Raw genomic sequence first — 23,794 nt, 5'->3', positions numbered from 1 at the left:
AAGCAGTCAGCCTCAATATTCCCAAGCAGCCTCCCTCCAGTCAATACTGTGCAGCAGAGCCGTCCCGTATGAGACTTTGTTTTCCCTAGAGCATGTTATCCACTACGTGTAATCTTCACCATTTAGAATTTCTAAAAATGAAAAGACATTTTTAGGGTATTGTCAATATACTAAAAATTACATCTCTTCCTTTAATCAATAATAAAGAAAATATATCTTAAGATAGGGTTTAGGAGTATGAATTTTGAGACAAAGATTCAAATTTATGCATATTTAATTTGAAAAAAATTCGATATAATGTTGTATTACAGTTTGTTCAAATTCAAACTCAAAATCTATGCTTACAAATATATGATAAATATATTTTGATATTAGACTAAAAAAAAAAAAAAGTTTTTATATGTATCTGATTTTTTGGAAGGACATTTAACTAGGGGTGACAAAACGGGCCAATGGAACGGGTCATAAACAAGTAAAACTAAAATAGGTTGGCTTTAATTTGATCCAATTAAAAATGGGTGAGTAGATCATAAATTCAAATTCGCTCAATGGTTATAAAAATGTACCAATTAAAACCCGTTAAGAAGTATATAACATATTTATTTTAATTTTTTCCATAAAATTTCACCAAATATGAGTAAAATATTTTTTTTTTTATAAAAAAAACAACACTCGTTTATTCTTTTCTCATTAATAACTCAATATATTTCAAGTAATAACAATTATTTATTATTTAATTTATTTTTCATTTTAAATATTTTTTTTAAGAAAAGGTGGTTTGAAATTAAAAAAATAGCACTTACGACCCATTTATCATTTTTCCTCCTAAATATTTGTTTAAAAATATAACTATATAACTACATCTTATATCTATTTATTTAAAAAAAATACATGATACATCATATATGCATCAAATATCATGATTTATACGTACATGGAGACTCCATATTTTTTCATAAAAAGTAAAACGAAGGATCCTCAACCTGAACCTAACTAATCCATTTCTTAATTAGATTGGATTTGAAATGACCCCATTTATCAATGAATCACTCCTTAAACTCTAATTTATTTTAAAGGGACGGCTCATTAGATCGTTGATTTTATATGGAGTTATTCGGTACTAGTATCAAATTAAATAATTGGTGCGTGCGGATTTGGAAAGATGAGCTGCGTGCGACTCGCGAGTCGCATTCTCCTTATTTATTTTGGCTGGGCATCGTAAAAGGACAAGAAAAAGGGGTGGCGCAGAGAGAGAGGGAGTAAAGAACAGCAAATCGTGGAAAGCGTGGGGGAATTTTAAAAGTCATTAGCGGATGTCCGTATGCAAACTTTGAAGAGTTTTTGAGTGTCTCAATTCACTGAAGGAAGCAAAGCTATTTTACTTGTGGAAGGCGCATGCATTTTTTGAGTTTACTGATTTCGAATTTCCATCTCTAGGAGGAATTTTTGAAACGTCATTGGTGAAAAGGTGTATGAGATGAGAATTGGGTTAATCCCGGACAAAACAAAAAAAGAGAGAGAGCTAAAGAATGCAAAAGGCTTGAAGAGGAATTAGAATAAATGGGGTTCTAGGTTTTGTGATGGAAATTTGAAATCAGTAAACTCCTAAAAAAAAAAAACCAATAAATACAATTGCCCCTCCGGGAGAGGGTTTATAATCAGCCAGAAAATTTTAAATCTCAACACTTAATCTCACTTAAGAGCTTTTAATCAAAAAGAAAGGAGGAACTACACAAAATGTCTCAAGGACATAAAAACTCTTGTGGTAAATAAAATACCAAAGAGGCGTAAGAGCAATATCTTGCTGCATAAATATTGCTACAATAGCACCCTGTTACGAGAAGTAAATACTAGGCTCCTTGTCTGTTAGCTTGCATTTTTAATTTTTCCGCACTTGCTTCCTTAAATTTCCAAAAGGGCCATAACCTTTCTCCTTAACCGCGTCTTTGACACAACAGCATCTTTTGTTGTTCAGATTTACACCGCAATCAGGACATATACCTTTGCACGATGGATCGCACAGGGCATTCATGGTGATCTCCACATGAATCGTGTCTCTGATGTTCTTTGAGATGTCAATCTCTTTCTCCTCAGGAGGAAAATATAGGCGATCGTCAAAATCAATTGAGGCGTCATCATCCTTGTCTTCCTCCTCAACCCTCCTAGTATAAGTCTTGTTTCTTCCTTCGCCAAATACTCCCATATTAATAAACTCTGGTTCTTCCACAGGTTCTTCAGTTAGTAGAAGTGAGAAGCTAGAAAACACGCATTCAGCAGCTGGTTCACAACACCTTGGATGTCAAATGAAAACTGGGTGAGATTACACAAGGCAAACAAAATTTAAAAGCAGCATAACAAACCACACAAATGTGTTTAGCAATCTTCAATCTTCAATTCAATTGTGCATGACAGTTTTAATTTTCCATTTTCAGGTTTTCAGAGTATCAAATATGCTTCCTATACAAATGCTGGAAAACTGGAAAACATTGCAGCTTTTTTGGTAATTCTTTGGGAAACTAGAAATGGAAAAATTCAAAACTGTTTTCCCAGCTCCCATTTGCATGCAAAAGGTCACCTCCTCCTTCCACACACACCCTTCTGCAGGGGCAGCAGAACCCAAAAAAAGATCGGCATTGAGGTCAGCCATCATTTTCTGAAATTTTGGGAAAACAAGTATCTATATGTGACAAACCAGACTCATTTCATTTATTTCTTCTCTTCTTTGCTAGACTGGTAATATCAGCTTAAATTCTGTGATAATAAAGTATACCAATTTCCAATTTATCATAAAGAGCCTCAACATGCATAGGTTTTCAATCGGTAGTCCAATCAATTTCAAGATCAGGAAATAATTATGCGTGAGAAACTAGATGCATCCAATCCCTTCTCCATCTGCTAGACTGGGAAACTTTCAGTTCAAATGCAATAACATTATTCCCTTTTACAAAGATCTGCTGGTCGGAAGACCACCTAGTCTCTTTCTATGTACTGCAACTACTCGAAAAGCTGAAAGTACCAAGTGTTCTTAATTTACTCATCTGATGCATGTCCGTCGGTTGGCTACAGGGGAGAAAAAGGGTGAATGATTATGCTATATTTATCTTCACAAAGTTTGACCATAAATTGGGCTATTGGTTGAGATTAATGGCAGCACCATTACAGGAGCATAAAATGACGTAAAGATGGCTTGATTTAACACATGTTGCAAGACACTTTTGACCAACCTCAGTGACATTTGGTTGAAGTCTAATTATCCTTTCTTAAAGATCATGGACTGCGATAGCTGGCTAATTGGCATTGTCTTGTAATTAGGCTTAGCTGTGTAAATTGGCATAAATATGCGACCTTCTATAGTTCTGAGCATGCATTGACACGTCAAAGTGTCATTTTTTTTCAAAATATTATAATCCTGGAGTCCAAGTTTCATAAGAGTTTACTGTGTCTTGTATGTTTGTGTGTATGCACACTCATGCTGCATGTGCTGTATGTATGTGTGTGTGTGTCTTTTTTTAGCAGTTCTAAATCAAGTTTTTACATGTTAAAGTTTCCACATTTTCCAAAGATTCGAGTCTCTCTCTCTCTACATATATATATATATATATATATATTTACATATATAAGAGATGAATTTACTCTCTCTCTCTCTCTCTATATATATATATACATATATATATATATATATATATATATATATATATAAAAGAGATGAAGTCAGGACTTGTGACCTGGATATGGAAAAAAGTATGTAGGGCACACTCAAGGATTTGGGTAGGGGTGTACAAAAATTACCGAAAAACCGAAAACCGGACTGAAACCGAACCGAAACCATAAACGGTTCGGTTTTTTGGTTTTCGGTTTTATGTTGAAACCGAAAAAAAAAAAACCCGATTTATATAAGATAGCATGCAGAATAGCCATATAATCACTATAGAAAATAAAAATCCTCAATAAATTTTTAAGAACTTTATGAAAAATAAAGGTTATTTTTGTTAAAAGTGCCCAATATATTTTATTTTGTTAAAATTATGAGTCCCTATAAAAATTTAAAATGCTCAATAAATTTTCAACAACTTCATGAAAAATAAAGGTTTTTTTTTTTTTGTAAAAAAAATCGGTTTAAAACCGAAAAACCGCAACCGAACCGCCACATTTTCGGTTTTCAATTAAAGCATAATTTTGGTTCGGTTTTGGTTTCGGTTTGGAAATCTCAAAACCGAAAATTTCGGTTCGGTTTTCGGTTCTGGCCAAAACCGAACCGCACCGAACCGTGTATAGCCCTAGATTTCGGTGTGTACTCCACCATTAGTTTTTAGCTTCTTCTTTTTTTTTGTCCCCAACTTACTCCTCTCCCCTTCCAAAAAACAAAACACTTAAAACCTTGTATTTAGAGTATTTTATTTGATACATAAACAAAGAAATAGGAACACAATGTTATTTTGGCAAATTCCAAGCTTTTCTATTGACACTTCTTGATTCCTTTGGCTTGACAAGTAAATGGTTAGGTTAGAATAAGGACGAATTAATTATCTATACTTATAGTTACAATCAAGAAACACAAAAGTAGAATGAAGTGCCTAATCTAGGACAAGAAGCAAGGCCTTGGGAAGATCCTTGTTGGAGACTACTTGAGAAGTTATTGCCTGTTTAGTATTATTTAGTATAGGACTATGTGCATTCGAGGTCGTTTGTAATATTTGTGTAATGTAGGGTTTTTTTTTGTAATTCACATAGTTTTAGGGGTATGTGCATAATTTTATGTGTTTAGGCTTTCTTACAAATAGTGTGTGAAAAAAGCAATGTTGTAGGCAGTCATTGTTGAATTTGAATCTGAACTGAACGTGAGTTTCCCCTTGGAATCTCCTCTCTCCTCCCTTCCCCTTCCACTCTTCAATTTCTTCTAATCTCTCCCATGGCTGCAGAACCTTGATGCTACTCATAGCAAATTATCACACTTGCTTTCAAATTCATCATTGATGGACAATGCCCTATGAATATGGTTTCTAAAAATGGAGTCCAGAACCTCATGCAGAGCCTTATGAGATGTCTTGGATTGATCGCAGTACCTAACATGTTTATGTAAGATGTTTGGTTCCCAACCAAATGGGTGCTTACTTTGATAATGTTTGGCGTGATAACATACCTATGAAGATTGGCCATGTACTCCTTGGTTCTCCTTGATAGGATGATTTAGGTTACTCAAGGACGTGGGAACACAAGTCTTCCAGTATAATAATAAGAAGATCATTTTGAAGCCGCTCTACCAATCAACCAAGACAAGGAATCAGGCACAATTACTCAACTTGAAGACACAACAAGGAAGGAAATGAATGTGTTTGAAGGCATCCAAAGTCTTTCACACATACCAATTGTTGAGTTTGTCATTCCTAATATGTTCATTGATGCTAACTCTCAATTCAAGTCTATGATATTGCCAACGGAACATGGTTCCTTGTTTCACTCAAGTGTTGGCTTCCAAAGATTTCAAAGTTTGCTTCTTGCTCCTAATCCTCCAACATTTCAAAATTCAAGCCCCAATTTTTTCTACTTGGGGGAGAGTTGATTAGGACAAGAAGCATGGCCTTGGGAAGATCCTTGTTGAGGAATACTTAAGAAAAATTGGATCGATGATTGTTGAGTTCAGTTAGTAGTTTATTGTGTGTTTAGCATTAATTAGTATAGGATTATGTATATTTGGGGGTTGTTTGTAAAATTTGTGAAACATAGGAGTTTGTTTGTAATTAATATAGTTTTAGGGGTATGTGTGTAATTTTATGTGTTTAGGCTTTCTTATAAATAGTGTGTGAAAGACATGATGTAGGCAGTTATTTTTGAATTTGAATTGGGATTGAACATGAGTTTCCCCCTAGTGTCTCTTCTCGCCTCCCTTTCCCTTCCTTCCTCTCTTCTATTTCTTCTAATCTCTCCCATGGCTGCAGAACCTTGATGCTGCTCTGCATCAGTACCCAAAGGCTCTGTTGATGGAAATATTACTTTTATTATCTATAGTGTTCTAACTCATGCTCAATAACAGTCTCAGTGACAATTTTTTTTTAATTAGAAGGGAGATTTTATTAATTCAGCAAAGACAAGTATACATAATTTTCAATAACAAGTTCCTGTCTCAAATGGAGAATTTTCCTTCGATACCCCCATTCATCAAGGGCAAAGAGCTTAAGTCTTTGTGAACAATCACATTGACAAATTAATGAAAATTAATGAATTAATTTGTCCAGGAATACAAACCAAACTTATCGAAATATGCAAGCTAGTGCTTATAAACCACTAATTCCTTAAAGGCACCAGCAGCAAAAAGAAAACAGTAGAATCTATAGATGAAGGATAATGCCATAGTTCTGTAGATTCTGGTTCAATTGGGATCAATGAATATCTTATTGATGGACAAAGGTGCAGTTGCCAGCTGTCAGATAGACAAATATGCCCTATCAGCTGGCATTCTGGAAGTATATGCTTGGTGTTAGTGGGTGACAATGTAAGGAGATGACATGAGCAGAACAATAACCCAATATGTTAACTCCAAGAATATGTGCCCCAAAATCTCCCCTCCAGGGATTTCTATTGTAAACATTATCATTGAGCATTAATGTACTATTGCCTCGTTATTGAAATAATATGAGTAGATCCTTTCTCTATCATATGTGCTGTGATGTTTATTTGCTATCGATGCTATTGTATGATGAATGTCTTATTTGGATGTGACTTTTGTCCTCTTGTGTTGTGGGATGAATGCAACGTCCATTTACTATTGTTAGATTACCACTTTACCTAAAAGTTTAAGCTGTTAGGTTGTAGGCTGACAATGTATATCAAGCTTTAACACTCCCCTGCATGCGCAGCCCGACAGCACGTAGAGAGATAAATACACAATAATAACACTCATTGTAGGGAATACAATAGTTTTTTTCAAATACCACACAATATATGCGGGCAACAAGACTAGAACCCAAGACCTCCTGATTACCAGCTCTAATACCATGTTGAGATTTTGATTAAAATGAATGACCTAAATTGAAGATTGGTCTCTTCCTTTATTTATAATACAAATCAAATATATTCTAATGACAAGAATACCCTTGATAACTCTCACTAATTAACATACTAACACACTTAATAATAATAATACTAAAAGACATAAATAACCTCTAACACTCCCCCTCAAGATGGAGCATAAATGTCATATGTTCCTAGCTTGTTACAACCCCCACCCCCCACCCCCCTAAAGCTTTGGTACACAAATCAGCAAGCTGCATATCAGACTTCACATAAGCGGTAGAAATGAGCTTCTGCACAAGTTTCTCCCGAGTGGCAATCAACTTCAAGGTGTTTCGTCCGCTCATGTGAGATCGGATTGAAGGCAATATGAAGAGTAGCTTGATTATCACACATCAACTTTAGGCTGAGAATGTGAAAAACTCAGTTCTTCCAACATGTTCTTCAACCAAGCAAGTTAACAAGTAGTGTGAGTCATAGCTTTATATTCTAATTCAACACTTGACCTAGCCACCATAGTTTGTTTCTTACTCTTCCAACAAATCAAATTACCACCAACCAAGATACAGTACCCAATTGCATTTGTATATCCATGAATATGAGTGTGACCCTAATCACAATATAAAAGACCTCTCCCAGGTGCCCCTTTGAGATATCTCAAGATGTGAATGATTGCATCCCAATGACTTGTCCTCAGAGAATCTAGAAATTAACTCACTACACTTGTTGCAAAAGATATATCCAGCCAAATGAATGTAAGATAATTCAACTTTCCAACAAGTCTCTAGTATTGTCTAGGATTAGGCAGTAAATCACCCATATCCAACATTAACTTGCTGTTAGGATCCATGGGTGTATCAACTGGCTTGGATCCCAACAATTCAATTTCATCCAACAGATCAAGAACATACTTCCTCTGTGACAATATAGTTCTCGTATGAGATCTAGATACTTCTATACAAAATATTTCAACGTTCCCAAATCTTTAGTTTGAAACTTTGTTCGTAGAAAAAGTTTGAGACTCTGAATACTTTATCATCATCACCTATAATAACAATATCATCCAAATAAACAACAATAAGGATCCTACCCGATGAAGTATGACGATAAAACACAGAACGATCCACTGCACACCGTTGAAAACAAAACTCAAGTACTATAGCATTGAAATGACTAAACCATGCCCTGGGAGACTGTTTTAAACCTTATAGTGCCTTATTGAGTCGCATACTAAGCCTGACTCCTCTTAAGCAACAAACTCAGGTGGTTGCACCATATAGACCTCCTCCTCAAGATCACCATGTAAGAAGACAATCTTCACATCTTACTAATGCTGAGGCCAGTGGCAAGTAGTAGCCAAGGAGATGAACAAACGTACTAATGTAAGTTTGGCAACCGAAGAAGAGGTGTCAGAATAATCCAAACCATAAACTTGAGTATAACCCTTATCAACAAGACGGGCCTTTAGACGAGCCACAGAACCATCAAGGTTGACTTTCACAGTGTATACCCAGCGACAACCAACCATAGACTTGTCAAGAGGAAGAGATACCAAGTCCTAAGTGCCATTGTCTTGCAAAGAATTCATCTCTTCAACCATAGCATTCATCCACCTAGTGGGCTAAGGCTTCAGAAACAGATTTAGGAAGGGTAATTGATGATAGAGCAGTAACAGAACAATAAAGGAGGGTGATAAGAAGTCATAACACACATAGTTGGAAATGGAATGTTAGGTACATGTGCGTTTACCTTTCCGAATAGCAATGGGAGGATCAACGTCATGGGAAATATGATCATCAAACGAGGAAACCAAACGAGTGGTAGTAGAAGCTAGAGGAGACTCTTTGCCTTGGAGCCACTATCGTGAATACACTTGCAAATTAGGATGATCAAGATGATGAGAACAACTCAAACTACATGGAGACTCAAATGGTTGGTTGGGCAAGGATAACAAAGTAGAATCTAGAAGATTATGCAGAGAAAGAGACTCATTGAGCTCAGAAGCACTTAGGGACTAGGTGTAGTAAGAAGCAGACTCAAAGAAGGTAGCAATTGCAGAAACAAAGAAGCGATGCAGCACAGCACAGGACTATAACAATGATATCCCTTTTGAGTATATGAGTAGCCCAAAAAGACACATTTTATAGCATCAAAATCCCACTTATCCACCCTACGAGTTAGTTGATGAACAAAGGATACACACCCAAATATACAAAGAGGGAGAGAGAATAAAGGTAAATTAAGAAAGAGAATGGAGTAGGGAATTTTACCACTAAGAACGGAGGATGACATCCTGTTGATCAGATAGCAAGCAGTAAGTATAGCATCACTCCCAAACACTTTAGATACATGCATTTGATAAAGTAAGGTGCGAGTGATTTCAATGGCTATTTTTCTTCTCTGCAACCCCATTTTGTTGAGGCGTGTGGGCACAGGATGATTGATGGATAATACCAAACTGAGTCATCTATGTAGCAAATTGAGAACTAAAACACTCTTTACCATTATCACTTCCAAGTATTCGAACTAGCAAACCAAATTGAGTCTTTATTTTATAACAAAAGGCATAAAATAAATGAAATAACTCAAAACAATCTTTTATTTAATATAGCCAGGTCATTCTTAAATAATCATCCACAAAGGTTACAAAGTACTGGAAACCCAGCTTGGACATAACTAAACTAAGATCCCAAACATCAAAATGGACTAACATGAAAGGGCTTGCAGCCCGTTTATTGACTCGGGAAGCAAAAGGGACACGATAGTGCTTCCCACAAGATTCACAATCAAGACTAGACATAGAACTCAAATCAAGAACAAGACGTTTCAACTTGTCTAGTGAAAGAAGACCAAGACGACAATAAATTTAGAGAGGTGTGGGCGCAGGGCAGGCTATAGAAGGAGATAATGGCTCAAAGTGAAAAGTCCACCAGCTTCACGCCCTCCGCTAATTGTCTTCCTCGTCTTCAAATCCTAAATAGCCACAAAATCATGGAAGAATGTTACTAAACAAGTCATGGATTTAGTAATCTTGCTAACAGACATAAGATTGAAAGGAAACCTGAGAATATAAAAAACCGAAGGAAGAGAAATAGAGGGAGTGGGATTTATAGTCCCAATTCCCTTGATTGCAATGGTGGATCCATCAACAAGAGTAACACAAGGAAAATTTGCAGGATATTGAAGAGTAAAGAAGAAATTAGGTATACATGTGATATAATCAGTGGCAATGGAGTCTATGACCCAAGGACTAGGACAAGAAGTACTAGATGACATGTGTATTGTGGGATTACCTATTTGGGAAAGAGATGCAATGGGAAGAGAAGCTTGTTGTGACGCTTGATACTACTGAAACTTGGAATATTCTTCCTCAGACATGGATACAGTACGTTGCTCCCCACTTGGCCCCACAGGTGTGGAGTCGGTGGTGGCTACATTAGCTGCCACCAAAGGTGTGGAGATCCCAACACTACTCAATAGTATGATTACTCTGTCCACAATAAGTGTACTTGCGAGGAGTGTCTCTACCTCGTCCATCTTTACAATCAAGACTACTCGAACCACCTCAATAACTTCTGTAGTTGTTTGGTAGAGAACTAGAATCACCCTGTGTAGCAAAGGTTGTCCTCTCAAAGTCAAATGTAAGGGCAAGAGAATGTATGCTAAAAGAAGCACAAATGACACAAGAATAGAAATCGGCAAATGATGGAAACACAGCATTACTAAGTATCTGGGACCAGACTGCCTCAAACTAGGGTCTCAAGCCTACTAAAACCCGAAGGACTGTTATCTGCTCCCTCTGCTTCTGCATCTTATGAACATCGGCAGTTATACGTTGCACGATGTTCAGCTCCTCATGCATACGCTTCATCGCTCCAAAACAATTTGCAATGCTCCTATCTCCTTGTTGTAACTGAAAGTACTCCTAGGATAAATCATACATACATGTAATGTTACTAGAGTATAGAAGCTTGGTGTTAGGGAGTGACAATGTAATGGGGAAAAGGGGAGAGAGATACTGCTATAATTGTATTCTCCAGGGATTTGGAATGAATATATGATTATCTGTGTTATCGTTTGTATGATTATTCTCTTGTAGTTGAATAATACAAGTAGTCCTTTTCATTGTGGTGTTTTGTTGCCTTGGATTGTGATGTCTCTGATTGTTATAGTCTTATTCGGTGTATAAGAATATATTGCTCGTGTGATATCCTATTGTTCCTTGGTTTCCTTGAGTATTGAGACTCACCAGGTGCTTATGATTTCAGGCTTAAACGTGTGAGACTTGGCTGACTTGTCGAGGGTGAGCTCTCAACGAGTGCCACACGGCCCTTACTTGAGTCCCATTTTGGGGGTCCATGATAGTTGGTATCAGAGCACAGTGTATGCGAGCACCATGAGTGGTAATATGAGAAACAAGTCAGGAAAAGTGGAGCGCATTGAGGCGCTTGAGACAAAACTTGTAACCCTAGAGAGAACGTGTGGTGAACTCCAAGGGTTTGTGGCAACATTGATAAAAAAGAAAAGCGTGCCAACAGAGCTTGAGGCCGCTGAAGAAAACCCTAGAGAAAATCTCTATGGGGTATCAAAAGTTGTAGAGAGATTTGAGGAACTTGAAAAATTCATTCCACGTGTGAAATCCCTAGAGAAACGGCCAAGAGAGCTTGAGGCCTTCCAGAAGAGTATCGAGCAGTTGGAAGCCTTTGAGAGTAGGCTGGAACATATTGAGGGCATATTGCCATCTCTTTCGTCCCAACGGGGAGAGCCAATAGAGCTTGAAGCCTCCTTACGGGAGCTAACGGATAATTTTGATTTTCTTGCAGAAGATGTTAAGGAGTTCATTACTGCTTTGAAAGAAGATTTGAAGGAGATGTGTAATACCCAAAGTGCGGTGGTCCAAGTCCAGAGGGATTTACAAAAGATCACTGTGAAAGTGAATGCAGTGGCACAGATAGCCCGAAGGCCGGTTGCAGATCCCATTGAGAGTTTTCAATTGAAGGTACCAGAACCTAAAAGTTTTGGGGGTACACGAGATGCCAAGGAGCTGGATAATTTTTTCTTTGATATGGAGCACTACTTCACGTGCTCACGAGTAGATCTAGAAGTGGACCGGGTATATCTGGCAACGATATACCTGGTAGGGGATGCAAAAGTGTGGTGGAGAACTAAATGGAATGATATTCAGCACAATAGATGTGTTATCAACACATGGGAGGGGTTGAAACAGGCGTTGAAGACTCAATTCTATCCCGAAAATGTGGAGTACATAGCAAAGTGCAAAGTAATGGAATTGCAACAGACCGGTTCAATAAGGAGCTATGTACGAGAATACCAAGCCTTGATATTGGACATTATAGACATGACCGAATTAGACAAACTAATTCATTTTCTTCGGGGTTTGAAGACATGGCCAAGGAATGAATTGCGTCGACAGGGTGCTGGTGATCTCTCTTCGGCCCTCGCTGCTGCCGAACAGTTGGATTATTTTTCAGATAATTCTGGGAAGCAAAATTTCCCTACGTCCGCCAATAATGATTCCAGACCCAGTAAAGTGCATAAGCCCACAAATGGGGGAAGGGATAGGGAGACAAATAGTTCTTGGAAAGATAAAAGAGCGCCCATGGTTAAGGAGTGGAGGGGCGGACGAACGGGGGATGGAGAGCGTCGACCGATCTCTTGTTTTCTTTGCATGGGACCACATCGAGTGGCGGAGTGCCCTGAACGTAAGGCTTTGAATTGCTATAAAGGCCCTTTGAGGGGAAACCGAAACCCCGACAGCAACCCCAAAAGAACAACCAAATATGGTGGGAGCATTGAGATTTTTGGGGGCATTAGAGCGTCAAGTAATTAACAACAAGTCTTAGGAGAAGGGACTAATGTACGTTGATCTACTTTTGAATGAAAAGAAAATCAAGGCCATGATTGATACAAGGGTCACCCATAATTTCATTGCTAATTCTGAAGCTCAACGGAGAATTGCAAGTAGACAAGGATGTGGGCAAGTTAAAAGCAGTGAACTCTCAAGCGTTAACCACGGTGGGGGTGGCACCTAAAGTGGCATGCCAAATGGGATCATGGTCTGGAACAATTGATTTCACTGTGGCACCCCTTGACGACTTTGATGTGGTATTGGGGATGAATTTTCTTAAAGTGACAGCTCAATGCCAATCCCAGCTGTGGATTGTCTTATGATAATGGGAAGTGCACCTTGTGCGGTCCCCACAGCCTACAACAATTTCGATGAGAGGAAGTTGCTTTCAGCCCTCCAATTCAAAAAGGGAGTAAAAAGGGGAGAATCTTCTTTTGTGGTTCTACCGATAGTCTCAGAAGATGCAGAGGTAGGGAAATATCCACTTGAGATTAAGGAAGTTTTAGAAGAGTTCAAGGAGGTGATCCCAGAACAGCTACCGAGAGTTTTACCACCTCGACGACAGATTGACCACGAAATTGAACTTTTTCCAGGAGTAAAGCCACCAGCATGTGCTCCTTATCGAATGGCGCCACCGGAGTTAGCTGAACTTAGAAGGCAACTGAATGATCTTATTGCAGCAGGGTTCATCCGTCCTTCAAAAGCACCTTTTGGGGCCCCAGTGTTATTTCAGAAGAAATAAGATGGTAGTTTGCGCTTGTGTGTAGATTATCGGGCTCTTAATAAGGTGACGGTGCGCAACAAGCATCCCATTCCACTGATTGCTGATATTTTTGACTAGTTAAGTACAACTAGATATTTCACGAAACTGGACTTGAGGTCGAGATATCATCAAGTGCGCATTGTTGAGGGAGATGAACCGAAGACCACTTGTGTCACCCGATATGGAGCATTTGAATTCCTTGTCATGCCTTTTGGGCTAACAAATGCACCCGCTACCTTTTGTTCTCTAATGAATCAGGTTTTTCGGGAGTACCTTGATCAGTTTGTGGTTGTTTACCTTGATGACATAATGGTTTTCAGCGCATCCTTAGAAGAACATAAAGATCATCTTCGGAAGGTTTTTCAAAAATTCAAAGAAAATCAGTTATATGTAAAAAGGGAGAACTGTGCTTTCGCTCAAAAGTGTATTAAATTCTTGGAGCATATCATTGAGGAGGGCCAGATACGGATGGATTCAGCTAAAGTAAAAACTATCAAGGAGTGGCGAGCACCTACATCCGTTAGAGAACTGCGATTTTTTTTTGGGTCTAGCCAACTACTATCGAAAGTTTATAGAGGGGTACTCTAGAAGAGTTGTATTGTTAACAAATTTACTGAGGAAGGGGGTACCATGGGGGTGGTCAGAAGAGTGCCAATCAGCATTCGTTGAATTAAAGGAAAAGATTGTAGGAGATCCTGTGCTAATCCTTCCTGATGTGACAAAACCGTTTGAAGTGTAAGTAGATGCCTCAGACTTTGCATTAGGGGGAGTTCTCTTGCAGGAAGGGCATCCAGTTGCTTTTGAAAGTAGAAAATTATCGGGTGTCAAACGGAACTATACAACACAGGAAAAGGAGCTTCTTGCAGTGGTACACTGTCTTCGGGTGTGGAGGCACTATCTCTTAGGGTCCAAATTTGTGGTAAAAACCGATAATGTGGCAGTTACTCACTTTTTGTCACAACTTGGACTAACGTCAAAACAAGCATGTGGCAGGAGAAGCTAGCTGAATTTAATTTTGATTTTTAATATAAAGTAGGGAAGACGAATGAAGTGGCTGATGCTTTAAGTAGAAAAACCGAATTGGCCGCATTGAAACTCATCAGTCATCTATCAATTAGTAGGATGGCATCATCTTTGAAGAATCTTATCAGGGAACATTTAAGTACAGACCAGCAGGCGCAATCCCTGAGCACACTAATAGAAGAAGGGAAGACTCGACAATTCTGGGTAGAAGATGGACTGATTATGACTAAAGGCAGGAGAGTCTATGTGCCCAAAGCTGGAAACTTGAGGAAAACCTTACTAAAAGAGTGTCATGATACGTTGTGGGCGGGTCATCTGGGATGGCGAAGAACTCAGGCATTGATTACACAGGGGTACTATTGGCCGAATATGCAAGATGATGTGATGAGTTATACCAAAACTTGCTTGATCTGTCAACAAGACAAGGTAGAAAGAAAGAAGACCTCAGGTTTATTGGAGTCATTGCTAGTTCCTGCCAGGCCATGGGAGAGTGTCTCTTTGGACTTCATTTCCTCGTTGCCAAAAGTAGGAGTATGACACAATTTTGGTGGTGATTGATCGGTTCTCAAAGTATGCTACTTTTGTACCAGTCTCGAAGTCATGTTCAACAGAGAAGACAGCTCAGCTATTCTTCAAGCATGTGGTGAAATATTGGGGTGTTCCAGAAAGCCTAATCAGTGATAGGGATGTTAGATTCACAAGGGGATTTTGGGGTGAACTCTTTCGCTTGATGGGTTCAAACCTTAATCTATCCACCAGCTATCACCCACAGACAGATGGTCAGACCGAACGTTTTAATGGGATGCTAGAAGAATACTTGCGACATTTCGTTAACTCCAATCAAAAGAATTGGGTTACTTTACTGGACACGGCACAATTCTATTTTAACTCCATGAAATCTTCTGCAACTAATAAAAGTCCTTTTGAGATCGTGACAGGTCAACAACCGACTCTCCCGCACACTCTGGATGGTCCATACAAAGGATATTGCCCAAAAGCATACCAATTCACTCGAGCTCAGTTAGAAAAAGCATCGAAGCGCATGAAGAAATGCGCTGACAAAGGGAGACGACCACAACAATTTGAAGCTGGAGATTTGATTCTTGTAAAAGTGCTGCCGGAGACATTTCGCTTTCTTCGCGGCAAGGATAAAAGGCTGTTACGCCGTTACAAGGGTCCAATTAGAGTGATCGAGAAGGTGGGACATGCGTTTTATCGGCTTGAGCAACCTGAGTGGATGAAAAGCCACAGACGTCCAGTCCATCCTGTGTTTCATGTAAGCAATTTAAAGCCATTCCACACAGATGAAGCAAATCCGCACCAACAAAAGCTAAGGAAATCAACAATTTCCAGAAGGCAGCCTGTCAACAAAGAAGTCCAGGAGATCATTGCAAATAGAGTCGTCCATGCAGAAGGTTGTCAACAACGGCAATTTTTGGTTCAGTGGCTGGGGCTGGGGGAAGAAGAGAATAGTTGGGAAAAGGCAGAAAACCTTCAGCATGCCATACAGAAGATTGAAGATTTCAGAAATTCGTAGTCATTGACATCTACTTCGACATCAGCAGAGTGCGAAGCCCTTCTACAACACATCGACGAGGACGTCGATAAAATGAGTGGGGGAGGATGTTAGGGAGTGACAATGTAATGGGGAAAAGGGGAGAGAGATACTGCTATAATTGTATTCTCCAGGGATTTGGAATGAATATATGATTATCTGTGTTATCGTTTGTATGATTATTCTCTTGTAGTCGAATAATACAAGTAGTCCTTTTCATTGTGGTGTTTTGTTGCCTTGGATTGTGATGTCTCTGATTGTTATAGTCTTATTCGGTGTATAAGAATATATTGCTCGTGTGATATCCTATTGTTCCTTGGTTTACTTGAGTATTGAGACTCACCATGTGCTCATGATTTCAGGCTTGAACGTGTGAGACTTGGCTAATTTGTCGAGGGTGAGCTCTCAACGAGTGCCACACGACCCTTACTTGAGTCCCATTTTGGGGGTCCGTGACACTTGGCATAATCCCAAATCTCCTTCCACGTATCTAAATGCATACACATCCATGCAATCTGTGGTTCCATCAAATTTCGCAAGAGGGAAATGATCAAGGCATCTTCTTGAATCCACACTTCTTTTCTCTTCTCATCAGAAGGATCTAATTGGAGCAAGTGGTTATATTTTTATAATAAAAAAAAAAGTGGTTATATTTTTATAATCCTGCTAAATAAACCAAAACAACTTTAGACCATTGAACATAATTCTTTCCATCCAACTTTTGAGTCGTTATCTATGGCAGCAATGTAGGAAACATATTTTTGGGATTCATCGACTCTACCCCAACACTCACAAACTTGCAGCCACACCAATGTCAAACAAGAAGAACAATCAAAACTAATTGGGACAATCACAAACTATGTGAAGCACCGACACAACCACAGACAAGATGAACGACTCAGCTATTGATATAGCACTGCCACAGCCTCACAACTTAACTTACGAACACTGCCACTGCTCCAAGAAACTCATAAAGAAGCCTTTACAAACACCAAACAAAAATTAAGGGATAAACGCGAGTGCATGGTCGAAAAAGGGTGGATTTTTTAGCAAAAAACATGCCCAACAACTTGATAATATTGTCTTAAGAAGGAATCAGAACATGGAAGAGGAAAAAAAAAGGTGGCCGGAAACTCTCTCACACGCCGCCACATGAGGTCAGCACTGCCGGCACATGGGGCTGTTTCCGGAAATGGGTTTTTGTGGATAGGCTGCGGAGGGTTTTGTTTTTGGCTATATGGTTGATTTTGTGAAATAATGAAGGGTGGGGTGGGGGGGGGGATCTAAGAAGGGCAACAACGGGAATGTGTTTTCAGGCGACTGCTAGGTATGATAGGGTTTAGGCTAGATCACGCTCTGATACCATGTCAGATTACCACTTTCCCTAAAAGCTTAAGCCATTAGGTTGTGGGCCAACAATGTATATCAAGCTTTAGCAACTATTATCGTGGCTATGGTATCTTATGAGATGTTTGTACTCGCAAACTTGATCGAGCGAACATTGGCTGACTTGCTCAGGGGAGAGCTCTTGACCAGTGCCACACAAACCTCTCGAGTAGGAGGAAACTTGGGGACCATGACACTTGGCTTTTCTATGTACGTAAATATTTGAGATTCACATTTTTGGTGCACCTCATAATTTCAATCTCTTTTTTGAAGTTTGCATGGGTACTTCGCATTTATGGGGGGAAAAAATGATCCTGCACACGTCAGATGGAGAATCTGCAAGCATCTTCTTCTTCACTGCTCTTGTGCCAAGGAACTTTCTATTTTGGATCTTTCTTGTGCTAGAGTTGACCCAATTAAACCAGAATTGTGGGCTTGGTTGGCACTAGAGAGTAGAGAGTTCGTACAGAAAAGAGAAAAATTACACAGCTTATCCTGCTCACTTTCCTTTTTTTTTTTGGGGGGGAGGGGGGGTCCAAGGAAAGGAAACCTCTTGTTTGACTCAAGGATTGATGATTAAAAAGCTTAACTTTTGGTATTCTAGTAACTGTGAAATGGGTTCATATACTATTTTAGATACGGTTAAAATTTTGAATTGAAAGTGATTTTTACTTGGGATGGCGCCCCAAGGAACCTTCCTATTCAATCTCCTCTTTCCCTAATCATTAACAAATAAATATATGGGAAATACAACACTAATGCAAAATCAATAAAAATACAGCCAAGGACACCAATGCAATAAGATAAATGCAGAGGACAAACCATAAAATTAAAAATACTATTTAAAATTACCTATTGCAATCCAGAGTGAGAACAGTTCTTATGATCCCATCAAGCCTCAATTTCTGCTTTTTCCTTGTCACATCAACAGATACCAGAACAGGTGTTCCATTCGGATAATCCTTCACAGCTTTTGTGACCCGTAACCCCATAATCGAAGCCCTAGACTTTGAAACTGCGGTTGAAAGCCTTCCTAAACCAAACCTCTCTAAAGTTGTGCAGTACTCTACATGGGTGATTGAAGGGTTCCTCTTGTACACAATGGCCCCTTCCCATGGAGACCCCAAGTCATCAATGTCTTCTTGGCTTTGGTCCCCCAAATTGAAATCCGCCGCGTTTTCTTCATCAGTCAGCTGATAATCGGTGCTTGTTTGATTTTTGGATATAAGCTTCAAGCTGGGTGGTGTTTTGGTTTTGAAAAAAGTGGGGATACACATTGAAGTAGAAGAGATTTCCCATGGGATTTTGCGCAGAACAAAATCAAAGTTTAGGTTTGAAGGAGAATTTCTTTGAAATTTTGAATTACACACCCCAAGTCGGTTGATATGAGGAGAGAGGACCCTTGAGGGTGGGATGAATAAAAGTGACATCCTAATATCTTCTATTTGGCAGGAGATGAATTTTTAAGACAGAGAAGCAATAAAGGTCTTCTCGAAAGAGTAGGGGTCTGATATTCAGGATTTGGAGTGAAGCAGTGGGAGTTATTAAAGTCAAGTAATTTAGGATAAAACAACAAAAAAGTAAAGTAACAGCCAGCCCCTGCAGCCGAAAAAAAAAAAGGCACAAAATGTAATGAAAGATGAATAATTAGGAAATGAATTTGAATACAAAATTTATTACAGATCACAAAGAACAGAAGCAAATAAATATGTTCAGCAACATCCTAATGATTTGTTTAACGAGGTTCAGCTCAAAATTATTAACTTCAAAGAAGTGAAATTAACAGATGTGTACTCCTATGTAGACCTGACAAAACGGATAAAAATTTGTTTATCTAAACCAAATCTGACCCTCTTAAGCCAACTCATAACCAAATGGCACATTAAATGAGTTAGATATGGCTTTAAAATTTTTTATCTGCCTTTAAACGAATCAGTTGGCGGAATTAAGGTTTTATCCAATGGATATCCACCAATCTGTTAACAAATAATGCCCAAATCCATAGATAATTTCATATGTCGATGCTTATTAGACATCAAAACTACCTCTCGAACTAGCACTACTATATGCGCATTTAGGACTGTCTCACATCCCCACTTAAACTCCAGCCCAAATAATCAATTCTTACGATCAAAACAAAAGTTTTAAATTCATGATCTTAAAAAATAAAAAATATATAAAATTTTATGATTGGTTATTAAATGTTTAATCATTTACTGTATTATAATTTTAAAAATAACTTCAGTTATTATGTAACAAAATAAATTGTTCATCGAATGGTAAAAAAAATTATACTTGGGATGGGAATAATAGATTATTTGTCATCCGCCATTCGCCATGGATTATTCACCATTCGCCATTCGCCATGGATTATTCGATTTGAACCCCTATAAATTCAACACTTAATTAAGTATGTATTGCAATTTCCTTACCCAATAATCTGCCTAATACACCACGGATTATCCGACCCGATCCGTTTTGTCAGGTCTAGTATGATGTCTCAATTTGTGCCTCTATTGCCTATTGGTCGACATGGTCTCTTACCAATTCATGTAGCAATTAACCAAGCTCAAATACCAACTACCACAGGCCGAACACTTCACACCTTGTGATGGACAATGGGGCACTAGCAAAAGCACTCTTGCTTAACTAGTCAGCCAAAGTATAATACAGTTTACCACAAGAACACATTTATGACACTTGAATAAAAAGTAAGTGGAAGCAGTAAAGCAATTCATGAAAGCAAATGACAAGCATGTTGTAAACATTGTAGCAACGTAATTCAATAACAATACCTTCGTAAGTAACGTGTGTTTAGAAAAGAAGGCAGGTAGGCTAAACACGTTTAACAAATGCAAAAGAGTTTTACAAGATTGATGAACACTCTCTCCTAAAGAGCTTTTATATGCTATTTTAGCTCTAGTACGAGGAAACATCAAAATGACCGAGTCATACTCCCATTATACACTAAGGCGTTGACATGCTCAATTAACAAAACCTATACTACTATTTACATTATGGCGACCATCTAATGCACACAATAGAAGTGATCACTGGCAAGCATAATACCATGAACAAGCTTGACTCATAACACCTAGCTTATGCAAACCAAGGAGACAAAAAATTGGGCTTATCTTCATAATCTTCTTGAAGTGCTCGTCACCAAATGGTGCCCTCAAATTTGAACAAGCAGCTTTCTCCCTGATAACATCTTTTAGATAAATTTCCAATCATCTAATAGAAAAACCCTTTTTTAGTGCCTTTCTCCTCTTAGATTTTCGAGAACAAAGCCAAGAACTTCACTTTGAAACATTTTTCAAGTAGTCGTATAAGACCAACCAAGTTTCAAAAAGTGTCTCAAAAAGCTCACAAACCTTCTTCGACACTTGATTTCTAGGGCAGCTAGACCCCCTCTATCAAGTTACCGTCAAGGAGCCATGTAAATTTTTTTTAAAATGACTCTTTTGCCTTGACAGATAGGTAATAGCACAAGCATTGTTCAAATGTACAGAAAACAGTGTAATCACCCGTCACCCATCCACCCACCACAACCCCCCCCCCCCCCCTTTCCCAAAAAAAAAACAAAAAGGCAAAGTCCATTATTAGAGATTACTTTCAAGCCATAATTATGGCAATTTATGTGTGTCAAGGGGGAGAAGGAGCTAAATAGCCTCTCTCTTTTCTTTTTTTTTGGAAACTTTACTCGGTTTCTTGGTGATAAATTTATGGAGTGGGTGTAAGTGTACTAGAAATCAAATGTCAAAGGAGGTTCATGGGATCCTTTCAACCGCAGGGAGGTCAATTCTTTGGGTAAGTCTTAGAAGAGGTTAGTTTCTATTGCCCTAATTTTTCTTCCTTGCACCAGCCCATCCTGCAGCCTGATCACCTCGCATTTGATCTTGGTAATTCAAGTCATGAGAGAGATTTTTTGCCTTGGAGAAGGGAGTGCATCTGAACTTTTGCCTCAAAGCAAAATATTAATGGTTAAACACGAGCAGGAGGGATAATATGAAGATTTTCATTTGTTATTCTTTTGGTAGCCTACACTACAATTCACTAACTACGTTTTTTTACCAACTTGCTCCAAAACAAACTCGCACTTTCATTCTATATGATCTTTGAACCATTTCCTCAATGGTGTTGGTACCGATAGACAAGGAGATATCCACCTCACTAAAGCACAAATTCATTCTACTGGAGGAAGGACAAAAATCCACCATACATCATGGAAGAAACAGAGCAACTTCTGAGTCAGGCATTTCTACAAACACCTAACATTCGGTTAACAATTGAAACTCATTCATTCCATTCATTTTCACAATGGGTTTGAGACAGAACCCACTTCTATATCTCTTGGGTAAGTGAGAATTGATATTATAAAAATGGAATGGCACGTATTCTATTGTTAAAGCAGTTTAGAGCATTCCCGGCATTCGAATACCCCCACTTCAGCCCCCGCCCACACGCACACAGAACACACAGAAAGAAAGGGAAACAAAAAACACGAACTGTAGAGCATACCCAACAATTGTTTTGGAGAAACAACCAATTTTTAGCAATCATATAGGGTAGACAAGACTAACACAAACGGTACTCACAGAGAGAAATACGAGCGAAATGTCGTCTTCACGAGTGAATCCTTTTGAGGATGAATCACTTACGCGTGGAATTGAGAGCTCAGCGGTCAGCGCCCTTAATTTGAAAGCAATTTGATGGAAAAGAGAGGAAGGAATGAAGAGAAGTAGGGGTGGCTGGACTCTGCTTGAGAGTGTTGATGGTTTCTCCATTAGACAATCTGATTTATCTCATGCGAAGTGTAACACTTTAATTTTCATTATCAGTGCATCAATGCATGTTTTGTTGCCACGTGTAAATATTACTAGTCATCAATTTGGGAATTACTGGATTTACAAATCACATTATTTGTAATTTTTTATTCTGGTTAAATTTTTGTTTGGACTTTGGAGCACCAAAAAAATAAAAAGTTAGTTTAAATATATATATTTCTTTAAAATCATTTTATGAAAATCCGGGATATAATTAAAAAATATCGGTGAAATTTTAAAAATATCCTATAAATCCTGGTTTATAAATTTTTCTTTAAATATTCTTTTAAACAAAAAATAAACTAAGCAAAAAAAAAAAACAAAACAAACCAATTGTGCCAAAAAAATGATAAAATTTACTTTAATTCTATCCATCCTATTTAACAATTTCTAAATTCATTAGGATGAATTGAATTTTATTTGAATATAATTCCAAACATAGTGTTTGAGTTGGGTTGAAAATAAGTTTCCATTGTTAATTTAGCATAATTTTTCAAATAATTCAGATAAATTAAACATATATATGCTTTAATTTTCATTATTTAGCCAATTGTCCGAGGCATGTGCAAATAGAAAAAATATGATAAATTTTTTTGCACTAATTCTGAAAGGTTCAATAGTAATTATTTGAGCGTATTTGAGACTATGATAGATTTATGTTAGTATTTTTGAAATGATAAGAAAGTTTAATATATTAAAAAATAATTTGTATTGATTGTTAAGCAATACTTATTGACTAATTGTATAGCTTTTGATTTTTCAATCATGGGGAAAAGCATCGTGCTTTATCATTATTATTAAATTTTGTTGCTTGGTCTTAGAAATTTTCATAAAAAAATATTATTAAATTTTGTTGCTTGATCTTAGAAAGTTTCATAAAAAAAAAATAATTAATAATTTTATAAATGCCACCTCTTTTGTTAAATCTCACCAAAACCTCGACTTTAACTCCTTTGAAATGGAGTAATTAAGTTACAATTAGTTATAGGAGTGTTATTTTCCTATAATGTAACGATGATAATATAAGAATGTGATAGCTTATAAAAAAAATTATATTGTCCTAATAAAATAAATAATAATGTACAAATTTTTATGACAGTATAATGAAAAAATAAACCATGGGAATGTTTATTATTAGTCTATTCCATGCTAGATTTTTTTTTTTTTTCACTTACAACCTATTTCATGTTAGATAAAATAATACACGCAATTACACAAGTGTTTTTTTTAATTATTTTATTTATATATTATTTTTATTACATTCCATCTTATTTCAGTATATTTTTAAAAATTAACATTTAATAAACTAAACATAATAAGCTTTAATGGTTAAGTGAAAAAAAAAAAGTGATATCTCGATGATT

The 23,794-nt window shown here is 37.6% G+C and overlaps 1 protein-coding gene across 1 annotated transcript; it reads right to left on the bottom strand.

The window, feature by feature from the left end:
* Positions 1 to 1,670: 1,670 nt before the first annotated feature.
* LOC131144923 (large ribosomal RNA subunit accumulation protein YCED homolog 1, chloroplastic) lies at positions 1,671 to 22,437 on the bottom strand. The gene is made up of 3 exons (XM_058093884.1): positions 22,203 to 22,437; positions 18,457 to 19,203; positions 1,671 to 2,291 (listed from the first exon to the last, which is right to left on the bottom strand). Exons 2-3 carry the CDS (start codon positions 19,032 to 19,034, stop codon positions 1,880 to 1,882), a joined length of 990 nt encoding a protein of 329 aa, XP_057949867.1. The 5' UTR covers positions 19,035 to 19,203; positions 22,203 to 22,437; the 3' UTR covers positions 1,671 to 1,879.
* Between the last annotated feature and the right edge of the window lie 1,357 nt (positions 22,438 to 23,794).

The sequence above is a fragment of the Malania oleifera genome, chromosome 12, assembly GCF_029873635.1.
Source record: "Malania oleifera isolate guangnan ecotype guangnan chromosome 12, ASM2987363v1, whole genome shotgun sequence".
NCBI lineage: Eukaryota > Viridiplantae > Streptophyta > Magnoliopsida > Santalales > Ximeniaceae > Malania > Malania oleifera.
Note: the sequence above shows the minus strand (reverse complement) of the source record. Positions and strands in the feature narration are given on the sequence as shown.